The sequence below is a fragment of the Arachis duranensis genome, unplaced genomic scaffold, assembly GCF_000817695.3.
Source record: "Arachis duranensis cultivar V14167 unplaced genomic scaffold, aradu.V14167.gnm2.J7QH unplaced_Scaffold_232525, whole genome shotgun sequence".
NCBI classification, from domain to species: domain Eukaryota; kingdom Viridiplantae; phylum Streptophyta; class Magnoliopsida; order Fabales; family Fabaceae; genus Arachis; species Arachis duranensis.
Genome location: NW_026264851.1, coordinates 1646051 through 1658119, shown reverse-complemented (window position 1 = coordinate 1658119; position 12069 = coordinate 1646051). Strand labels below are relative to the sequence as shown.

The following is a 12069-nucleotide window of genomic DNA, read 5'->3' as shown; positions in this document are numbered from 1 at the left end:
ATAATATTATATTTAATTATATAATATTTTAATTTTTGGCCTCTTTACTCTTAAATTTCTGGATCCGTTCCCTGCTTACTGGGTGTTACTTTTCCTGCTAGGAAACTTAACTGGTGTTTCCAGTGCTAGAAAAAAAAAAAACCACCGAACCCAACAAAAGACCGCACGAGTAACCCCTTGTGAACAATGACGTCATCAATCTTTTATTGGTCTTCTTTTGACAACAATAATCTCCTTCATCCCAATTTATGAAAGTGAATTATTTAATTTTGACCTTTTCTAAACTGAAAGCTGTAGAAAGCTAATCATGTTCAAAATGAATCCGTGTGGGTGTGGCTTCACAGATCACATACGAATTAACTGCGTAAAAGCAGTGGTCATGTCTTTGTCAAAGCCTTTATGTTGACAAACACAAGTGCTGTAAAATGACATAAATGCCCCCCAACCAGCTTCTAGGAAGCCTGGAAGCAACTACGTCCCCATTCTGAATAATAATCAAAATTGCTGTCATCTATCCCATCCCTTGAGCCTTGAGCCTTCATCAATCAATATATATACATAAACAGTTCAACAGAATCAATCATCCACCACCATTAACATACTCACATATAAAGTGATGATGGCTGCAAGTGCAGGTGCAAATGCAGAGAGAGGAAAAGGGGCTGTGGATTTCGAGGACTTACTGCCGGTGATAGCGAAGAAGCTGGGCGGGGAGGGTCTCATGAGGGAGTTGGAGAAAGGATTTGAGCTTCTGATGGACAAGGAGAAAAGGGTGATCACGTTGGAGAGCCTGAGGAGGAACAGTGCCCTGTTGGGTCTGCATGATCTGAAGGAGGACGAGATTGTGAGTATGGTCAGAGAAGGTGATATTGATGGCGATGGCGCGCTTAACATCATGGAGTTCTGCGTCCTCATGTTCAGATTGAGTCCACAGTTGATGGAGGACTCTTGTTTCTTACTTCAACAGGCTCTGCAACATGAATTACATGCATCAACAGTATTCTATTGATTAGAGGGAATAGGGAACCAATCTTAAGTTTTCATCCTTTCTTCTTCATTACATTTCACCGGAGAAAAAACAAATGTACTAAACACAGTATAATTATAAGCTTATTATGCTTTCAATAATTTTTTTTTTGGGAAATCGGATGGGGTAATTTATATATAGTTACTACTGGGGGCACTTCATCATTGCATTTGTTATTTGGCTTCTTTTTCTTTTACTCCCCTTTCTTAAATCTATGAAAAAATAGTTACAAGTGCTGCACATAAATCAGAAGCTTATTCATTTTCATTGAAGCCATTGGTTTTTCAGTAGTGTAATTCCCTGCAACCAAGCTGCTATTATGAATGCAGGAACCCATGATGAGACTATTATAATAGTATGACATGATGTATACCAATAAGAAATATGAAATCAATTTATCATAGAAAATGAATTATTGTGGATTCAATTCCAAATCTAAACCAATTCATTAGCTTTCTCTTCTTTTTTTTTTTTTTAATTCCTTTCACACGGTAAGTTATTGATAATTAATAAGAAACTCTTAAAATATGAATTGGATCTCAAACACTACAAAGTAAGAAGAGATATGGATTATTCATTCATGAAGGTTTCTTTGTAGGACTTTCCTAGACGGAAGCAAGCGAAAAGATGGGTAGTCGGTGGAAATTTCCTAAAGTTATTATATTATCCATTTATAATTTGCATGATGTGTCAAATTGCATACCACCTTCTTTGATCTTCAAGTTGAAGAAGGTGTAAACCACTTCCAGATTTTCGATACCTTACGTAAGCAGTGATTAATGAAAAAAGTTCCTAACACGAAGAAATTCATGTCAAATATTTTTTATAAAATTTAGCTAATATATATTCTCAAGAAAATTTCTAATCTTTTATTTTAATAAATAAAAATGAAGTAAATTAAAAACTTAAATTTATATTTTATAAAAACATTTTTAATTGATAGTTTTGAAATTTGAGATTCCATTAATATTTGTGAAAATGCTTTTATAATATATTTTTTTGTTGCCCACGGTATCTTCCAACCCGACAGGTTAAGGGCTAATCCGTCGCGGATCTGAGCTCCATTTAAGGGTCTGCCGCTGGCAATGGATTAACTGCATGCACAAGGCAGAATTCGAACCCTCAACACTTATTTAAACGGACCACTCGACTAACCCAAATTGGTTTGCGAGTATATCTGTTTCTGCACATATAAGAGGCCCAATGGGCCATAAGAGAAATTACAAAATAAAGGAAGAAGCCCAATGAGGAAAGAAAGCCCAATCCCTCACAAGTGACTACCCTCTGTATAGTTACAGTAGCTGACCCCTGTAAGTAACCCAGCCAGAGATCTTCATCTGCAATTCTGCATCCTATCATAGTTTTGATCTATGAACGAAGCAGAATGAAAACTATTCTGCATCCTATCATAGCTCTACCACATATCATATCAGAGAGGCCTTAAATCATTCAATTTTAAAAAAGTTACGGAATACGGATATCTAATGTTATTTGCACATGTGAAACATCCTTTCTAATTTCATCATAGATATACAAAGCTAAATTTCTGATATAGAAATAGAAATAGAGAAAGAAGTTTAGCGTTACAAAGAATAAGAAACAGAGGCAACTATACAAAATAAAAAGAAAAATCAAAAGTTACATGAATCATATAAGAATGGACGAACCATATTGAAATTGAAACTCAAGCAGTAAGCTCAGGCATCTTAAAAGGTCTAGAAATGCCATGAACGACGAATCCATCAGAAGTTAACATGTCAGGTGCTACAATCTCAACGCCACTGATAACAACACCTGGCAGGAACCCTAGAACCCCATCGATTTCAAGCTCATCGTCGGGCATCAGAGTCCTCAACAAGCTCCTTACCGGCAACAACGTCAGCTCCTGATACGTCAGCCTCTTTGGCAGAATGTGAAGCCTCACCGCCCTATCAAGCAACGTCGAAGGGTACCCCAGAAGCGCCATATCAGGAGGCGCGAAGATCGTAGCAGACGTCAAACCCACCGAGTCCTTCGAAATCCCTTCAAGAACCGAATGCAGGGCTATTGAAAATGACGAGTAACCTTTTGAACCCAGCAACTGCACGATCCTGTTCCACTCAATAGCGCTTTGGTTGTTCGAAGAACTACTATAGCCATTAGAGGCTTGAGCCGGCGGAGGGTTTCTTCTTGTGTTCATGTTCACGCGACAAGTTGGTGGCTGAGCGTCGTCCAAGCCCCACGACTGGGGATCTTGACGGCGAACAGAAGCGAATGGTGAAAGAACGCCGTGAACGGCGAGCTGAGAATCGAGGTAGATGTCGGGGTTTGAGATAAGGACGCGGTTGATCTCGATTGTTCTTAGGTTGGGATCGATTTTGGTGACCGAGAGCTTCTTCTGGCGGAAGAGGGTGGGAAGGCAAGAGCCTAGGGTGGTGTTGTTGAGGAGGTCTTGCATGGTGTAGATGGAGGTGGCCGTGTGGTAGAGGAGGAGGTTCTTGAGGAGCCATGGAGGGAGGGAGGAGTTGTCTGTGATGGCGGAGTCTTTGATGGCGAAGATGGTGGAGTTGTTGGGGGGATGAAAGAAGGGAGGCTTGTGGTGGAGGAGGTCGGCGATGACGGTGAAGCCGGCACGGCGGAGGGCTTCGGAGGCGTTGAGGGAGACGTCATTGGGTATTGGGGGAGTGACTTCTTGGGAGGAGTTCTTGGAGCTGGAGTGCACGGCGGAGGAGATTGCTATGACTCCCAATGTCACCGACACCAAGAAGTACACTGGGAACCAGCACGAACAGCGAGGTGCCATTGTTGCAGGGAATGAAGAAGAACCAAGAAGAAGAAGAAGAAGAAGACTGTGACTGCTTCTTTTGGAGGGAAAAGAGAGTCACCAGTGTTATGATTTCAAAGAATCTTTGAAATAACTCTTCTCTTTAGTGCTCCTTAATTCTTATTTGTGAATTTGGCTTCAAATAAAACACAATTCTCTAACAATAACTATATATACGGTACATATGTATGCATACTTCTCTACTATTAGCTACTAGCGTAAAGAATTTATTTACGTTACATATACAAAATTCAGCTAATATGATGTATCAAAGTTGATGGGAAAATGTTATTTTTATGTTAGCACCTAAGTGAATACTAATCACTATATTACTATGTAAAGTGACGATGTAATTATGGAAAATTTGTTTAAAAAAGACAAAAATTGTAGAGAATAAAAAAAAACCGAAGTTGACACTCTCTAAATTATCCAAATTTTAATACAATTATGAATTAACATTAATGCCTCATCAAAATAATTGTAATTTTAAACATCTAAGTTAATATTTAATTTTGTCCTTAAAATTTTAGGTTGAATTTAAATTGATCTTTAGAATTTTAAACGACTCAAATTGACCTCTTAAATTTATAATCGTAACTCACATTAATTTTTGAGTTAATCTTTGTTAATGGAATGTTGATTTGGTATGTTAATTTGTCACCATTTAAATTTTTCGCTTAAGTTCTTTACGATCGAAATTTATTAGAACTCTTAGAACTTAGAAACTTGATAGATACTCTCATATTTTTAAATTTTACAAATTGAACTTGTTATTATTTTTATGAGGATGTTGGAGAGCCAATTAAGCCTTTAGATGCTCTAGTAGGTCTCAATCACATAAAACGTAAGAGAAAAGTCTAAATTGTGGCAAATTAATGTACAAAATCGGTACGACATTAACAAAAATAAGTTCAGAGACTAATACAAGTTATTATTGTAAATTTTAAGATTCAAATTAAATCAATTATAACTTTGAGAATTATTTTAAGTCCAATCTCAAATTTCAAGAGTTAAGAGAGATGTTGTCATCGGATAGGTGTCCAAGATGTCTTTCTAACCAGGAATCGGTTTTACATTGTATTCGGGATTGTCCAAAAGCTCAGCTTGTCTGGCATAGGTTGGATATTTCTTGTCATCCTTTGGATTTAAAGAACTGGTTCTTGTATCATAGCAGAGAGCATCCGTTCAAATTCTTTTCGGGACTTTGGTGGATATGGCGAGTAAGGAATAATGACATATTTAATCCCCATAAAACTTGGCCTCCGGAAAAAGTGATTTGTCTGGCATTAACCTCAGAAAAAGAGCTTAGGAATATTTTTGAATTACAACGTATGTCCCTTCCCTCTACTCTAAATGGTTTTTGGAATCCCTCATCCACTGGTACTTTTAAGATTAATTGTGATGCTAGTTATTTTGGTTTGGGTGATAGTGTTGGTTTTGCTTGTGTTATTAGAGATTGTAATGGGAGCTGGCAAAGGGGGTGTTTGGGAATGATTGAGAGTAATAGTATTCTTCAAGGAGAATTGTTTGCTATTTGGAGAGGATATCTCTTAGCTTGGGATGTGGGTCAACGAGATGTTATTTGAGAGACGGATTGTGTGGAAGCATTTAATCTTGTTACTCAAGATGGTTTTGGGTTTATTGATCCATTGGTGCTCAAAATAAGAGATATCATGCATTGGAATTGGCGTATTAACTTTCGTTTGATTATGAGAGATGCAAACACGGTGGCAGATACTATGACAAAGATGGCGATGAAGTTACAACTTTCGCATGTGGAGCTTCTTTCACCTTGGGAGGAGTTTAAGAGTAGTCTTAAACAGAACTGTCCCTCTATTTATGCAGTTCGTTGTTTTATTTGTTTTATTTTTTTAATTTATTTCAGTTACAAAAAAAAATTAAGTATTAACTCCACAAACATCTTAATTTATTAAATGTTTTTCTCACCTTTCCATTTTAAAATTTTAAAAAAAATTTCTCCATTTGAAAAAAATGATCTCATATTTTCTTCTCATTTGTTTTCATCATTTTTTTTTCTTTTTTTTTCATGATGTGTATGTAGGTTTTTTTTATCTTGTTATTCATTTTTGGATTTTTTTTCCCTTTCTTTCTACTTTTGTTTGATTGGATCTTTTTGTTTTTTCATGTATTTTGATTATAAAATAAAAAGAAAGTTTAAGCATATGCTGATGATTAAAATTAAAGTGGTGATGAAAAAAATTAAATTCTATAACATTTAGACCAAATAAGATATTATTTTTATTTAAATATTCGAGAGGTAAAATGATTAGTTGAAAAAGAGAAAATAAAAATATTAATATAATCAAAGATTTGTATAAGTATCCAAGACTCAAATTCTACCTTATACATATAGTCATAGTTGTCAGAACCAAACCGGTGATCGAACCGGTGAGGTTACTGAGTTACTGGATCACTGGTTCAACCGGTGAGTCACTGGTTGAACCGGTTAACTCGGTATAATTAAATAATTATATAAAATTTAATTATTTGACTAGTTTAACTAAATATCATCTAACAATTCTCAACTATCAGCCTTATATAAAGACAAAAAATAAAATAATATTTTAAAAAAATAAATTGTGATTAATTAAATTTTTTGTTTATCTTTTTAATTTGTATATATTTAATAAAATTTATAGTTAAATAAAATGTAATTAATTTAAAAATGAGTGACTTTGAAATTAAAATAAATAGAATGTAAGTGAAAAGAAAATATACTATATGTATTATAATTTGTATATTAATTGATGAGAAACATTTTAGCTTGGTGGTAGAAACGTGCTTGTTTTATGGTGGAGGAAGGTGTTCGAACCCCATTGGAAGCATTTCGGAAAATTTTTCAAAAATCATCACAAGTTTGACACTTGGCAACGCTGGAGGGTTTAGAGCATGGTGGAGTTATAGATCGTTGATCCATTGTAGATTTCCCTTCAACGTTGATTGAGCGGCCCGAACCGGTCCGGTTTTTGCTAGATTTGACCGATTTTCATTGGTTCACACCGGATTTGACCGGTTTATATCGGTTCTCTACTTTATACGGTCCAAATATCGGACCGGACCGACATAAGATCCGGTTTACCAGTTTTTCGGTCGAACCGGCCGGTCCGGTCCGGTTCTGACAACTATGCATACAGTAACTCATTGACAATTATTATTCTACTGAGTTAAAGGATACCGTGGATAACCCAAAAAAATATATAATTAATGAGAAAGTATAGGAAGTCAATAGAATATTTGTACAATGTGTATAATAGAGGTTTAGAGAGTATTAGAGATATAATCATTAGTGTTACCTTTTTCTATCAACTGAAACTTTTGGAATGAATGATATCATGATATGGACAGTATGAGTGATGTTCATTTTGTAACTCATAATTAATATATATAAAAAGATTTGCATGGAACGAATAAGTTAGTCCACACTAAACTAGTAAAGTGAAGCAGTGATACACAACTCAGAAGCAGCTGGCTAGCTGGCTTTATAATCTGTTGCAAGCAAGCTGGAAGCTGCACTACCTAATTCCTAGTCTATTCCTTTTCTAGACTTTTGGCACCTATTCTCCTCTCTCTTTGACTCCTAATAACTAGTATTTGTTTGATCCTAAATTTGTTTAATTATTTTAAGAGTCTAGTTAACATATTAGGTTATTTAATCGAAACCATTTTCATAGAAAATATATACATTAAGATAAATATGAACTAAATCCTTACTTTAAAGATGCATATTAGACATGGGGATCTCCCAACAAAGATCATGGAGGCACCGCCCTTTTTGTGGAAAGTAGAATTGCTTAAGATTTATACTTACCAATTACCACCCACCATCTTGGACAACTTAAACAAATTTATTTTACAGAATTATTTCAACATTTATCTTTTTGTTTGATTTTTTTATTGACGATTAAACTTATGCATACTCACCAATCAAAGTATAATTCTTTAAGACTTGGCTTGCTTAAAGGTTTGAAGAATTAAAAAAGCTTAAGAGTTGAATTTTATATGCTAGTGCACATACAAATGACTCTTTTAGGATTGCAGAGGATTCTCCTTGTTCCTCCTTCTTTTTTTTTTAACAAAATTGGTAAAGGGCACAGTATACACATAATCAGATATTATCATGTCCTAAATCAATATTATACTGTTGTTGTTCTAGAAAAAGAAAATTATTTGTATGATTGAATAAGACACAATGCCAACAAATATTTGAGCAAAAGGGTTATCAGAATCTCTCGGCCACTTTTGTGCTTTCATAAGCAAAAGAAAGTGACTAATAAGGAAACGGGACACAGAACAAGTCAACAAAGAAAATTATAGTACAGAAATCTTAATCAAATTATATGGTATTCACAACAAAAACAGCTTATAAAACAACATAACACATAATCTATTGTTACAAAGCTACAATTATAATGAATGCCTACACTAACCCTTTAAAAACAAAATGGAAAATGATTGAACAAGAGATAGAAGACAGAGGTCAGTAAGAAGAAGCAGGAGCAGTGTCCCTTCTCCTTGTAACACGAATGTAGCAAAAGACAGCAGCAAAAGTGGCAGTAACAAGACCGCCAAGAATGACACCACCACCCGCCACTGACTTGTCCGTTGTGGAATGATGCTTTCCCAGCCGTCTGATATTATCAGTAGGAGCCTCTGCTGCCTCTGCCTTTCTTTCATCCTTCAAAGGTGGTTTCAATGGAGCCTCAGAAGTTTGTTGTGCCATGGCTTCTTGAAGTACCAACATCTGTGTAGTAATAGCTACAAGAAAAGTAAACACAAGAAGCATGTTGCTCATTCTGAAGAAACTCAAGTAAGCTAAGTGTGTGAGGTGTTGTTCTGAAGAAGAGTTTGAAGTGATTCGATTTTTATGGAATAATGAATGCAACACCGGGGGGTAGGAGGGGTTTTTAAAGAGAGGGAGAGGAGAGGAAACAATGAATGAAGGGCCAAGATCTTTTGGTGGAGGGTTCATCTGTATGTGTAGTTTAGGGGTGGCAATGGGTAGGGTAGGGTAGGGTTTGAACCCAACCCTAACCCTACCCGCGGGTTGAGTTTTTGACTAACACTCAACCCTACCGTACCCGCGGGTTGAGAAATACCCAGCCCTAACCCTACCCGCGCTCAACCCGCGGGTATCCGACCCTACCCGCGGGTTGACAAAAAAAATATTATAATGACACAAATATCTCATAAATAACACAAGTATCCTTGGTTCAGTGGCTAGGAACTTTTTGCACATGCTTAAGGTCCTTGGTTCAACTCCCATATATAACATTTTTAAACATATATAACACATATTATGGAAGGTGCGGGTAGGGTTGAGACTCAACCCGCACCCTACCCGCTCCGCAGGCCAACCCGCTTCGTGCCCAACCCTACCCGCAGCGGATCGGGTTGGCAACCCTACCCGACCGGGTTGGGTCGGGTTGGGTACCCGCGGATAGGGTCCATGCTGCCAGGCTTAGTGTAGTTATGAGAGTTTGGTTTAGGAAATAGTAGGAATGATAATAATAAAAAGGTGTAGCTAATAATGCCATTAATGTTATTAATTTAAAAAACTTTATAAAAATATAAAAAAAATTAATTTTATAATATATTTATTGTGTATTTATTAAAATAACATTTTTTTTAATAGTAACTTAAATATATGCAATTTCAACATATTTTCTTACGAGATATGTTAGTCTAAATTCTAATAATAACAATAATGAAAAGGATGAGGTTAATGCCTTCCTCTTAATTCAATTTCAATCCTTTAAGCTTGCTAAATGGTCCATCATAGCTAAGGCCAGCTTCACAACTCCCTACCACTCAATCCCCCTCTCAACCGGAAGATTTAAATACTATTTTATCATCTCTTTTTTACCCTATACAGTTATAGTAGAGTTGATCTTTTTTTATTTTCCTTTTTCTATTTTCCATTAAGAGTGAAAGTTGGTACAAGTAATAAAATCTAAAGGACCAGGCTAAATAGTGTCACAAGAACACCACAAAATCAGTCATCTATCATTTAATTTATTGCAAATGATTTTATTATAATATAAACCTTTTTTTTTTCAGGATATCTTTTGGCATGGCAGACTAATAACTAATTTGTTGCGATTCAGAGCTTTATTTAAGAGTTTGTTGTTGACCAATAAATTACTGTATGTATAAGATAATATTCGAACTTCTACCACTTACTTAAGTGAACTAGTGAGTTATCTAACTAATACTCAAACTAAATCCATAATGAAAAAGTTATCTTGGTATTTCTTTTATTGTTATGTTATATACACTACTTTTACATACATAAATAGTGATACACTTCCTTATTTTGATAATAAAAGTTATTACTTATTAAGTTATTTAATGTTTTCAAAAAATAGTTTTTAATTAGAAAAAGGATATACACCACATTACCACTCTTGGTGTAAACTAGAATGATGCATAATTATTTATTTTAATCACACTTACATAAGTCCCTATCTGCCGAATCTAATGAAATCTCATCAGTTTATTTATTTTCTAACTGAAACATACTACACATATAAGTTATATCTCAATCTAGGAATCATGATATCAACACATCCAACATAATCACATATAAAGAATATTAGAAAATCATTAAAATTTATTATTTTTAATTATTAATTAGTCATTAATATTTAAAAATATAGAATAACGTATGTTATTGGATTATTAGATTAAAAAAATTAAACTAAAAGAATTAATTAAATTGATGACTAAATAATAACAAAAAAATAATAAATTCTAATAGCTTTTAACATTTCTCATCTTATATTTTTGGAATAACGTGAAATGTGTTGGAGTTGAACATTTTAGGAAGTATTCTTCTTGAAAGCAAAATATATAGTTTTCTTAAATTTTCCTTTTGCCCACAAATTGTATTATCAGCGTTTGCATGCATGGAGATTGAAACTAAATGACGCATTGCATTTAATTTCCCAAACTAATTAGAGAATAGTTATGCACATATTGAACACACAATCCCTATTCCTAATTTTTCTCATCATATATGGTGTTCCAAAGATATATATGTGGAAGAAAACAGTTGGCAACCATGTGTAGCTGGAAATTAGTAGATAGCAGGTCAATGTGCATTCATCTCATGTATCACTTTCATCATTGAAATAATCGATTCCAACTTTTGGGCATAACCAACTATAATAAGATAGAGGACTCTCTACCTATATAATCACCATGGCCATTGTGCTATGTAAAGCTTGTAACTTCAACTGTTTCCTCACCTCATAATTAACCATTATTCCACGACTTAGTCAAGGGTATTTATAATCCCATTACTAAGTCATCAAATTAAATTTTCAGAAAGGAACCGCGTAAAATACAGCATGTAGTTATTAATTTATTATTACTGTTATTATTTGGACCATATTATAACAGATTACACAAGTTTAATTTGTACGAAAAGCTTGGTTAAAATTAAAAGGCATTAAAAAGTCGGTTGGGAGCTACTAGCTAGCCAGCAGGAGCCAAAATGATATGATTATTCATGTGTTACAATTAACATATATAGGAGCGTTAAAATGATATGTCAATCGTACCAAAATAGAAACAGAAATGTGCCCCCCAGTCTTCGGGTAGTTAATTAAGCTATCAAAGGAAGTAGAGATTAAGCAAATAATAAGCACCGAAATAGTTGGAGGCTACATATAGCACACAAAAAGATTATCTACATACTAAAATTAATTATTATATATTTATATATAAATATATATAGTTTAATTTATTTTTAATATATATTTTATATTCTAATGTATATTCTATCTCAACGGTGAATCTCTTCAATTTTACATCCAGTAATATAGGAGTATCAATTCAATATAGTAGTAAAGGGTCAATATAATTGTACAACCAATCTAATTACACAGATACACATCTTAGATTTAAAAATGGAGAAAATAGATGAGTAAATAACATGTTAAATAGGTTGCACAATTAATTTAAAACAGATATATGTTTGAGTGCATATATCTCTTTTCTTAAACAATCATAGCCATCGACCCATTATTGATTGTCACATCAGGTTTAGATTTCGTATTGTGTGTCTTCGGTTTGAATATGTAACGTGGACGAAAATACTCCTTTCAAGTAAGCTCGAGCTACTTTAAATCATACATTCTAAAGATTATTAATTTATTATCATTATTTTGGTCAATATTCTGAATCAAAATAGTCAATTTTTAGTATTATTTTGGAC

General features: G+C 34.3%; 3 protein-coding genes across 3 annotated transcripts; 1 reads left to right on the top strand and 2 right to left on the bottom strand.

The window, feature by feature from the left end:
- Positions 1 to 522: 522 nt before the first annotated feature.
- LOC127744064 (calcium-binding protein PBP1-like) lies at positions 523 to 1471 on the top strand. The gene has a single exon (XM_052256335.1). It carries the CDS (start codon positions 617 to 619, stop codon positions 1007 to 1009), a length of 393 nt encoding a protein of 130 aa, XP_052112295.1. The 5' UTR covers positions 523 to 616; the 3' UTR covers positions 1010 to 1471.
- Positions 1472 to 2615: 1144 nt separating this feature from the next.
- LOC127744043 (fasciclin-like arabinogalactan protein 21) lies at positions 2616 to 3853 on the bottom strand. Its single transcript, XM_052256296.1, has one exon. The coding sequence runs from the start codon at positions 3807 to 3809 to the stop codon at positions 2712 to 2714; it is 1098 nt and encodes a 365-aa protein (XP_052112256.1). The 5' UTR covers positions 3810 to 3853; the 3' UTR covers positions 2616 to 2711.
- A 4264-nt stretch (positions 3854 to 8117) lies between these two features.
- Positions 8118 to 8776, bottom strand: LOC107461997 (uncharacterized). Its single transcript, XM_016080549.3, has one exon. The coding sequence runs from the start codon at positions 8641 to 8643 to the stop codon at positions 8329 to 8331; it is 315 nt and encodes a 104-aa protein (XP_015936035.1). The 5' UTR covers positions 8644 to 8776; the 3' UTR covers positions 8118 to 8328.
- Positions 8777 to 12069: the final 3293 nt, after the last annotated feature.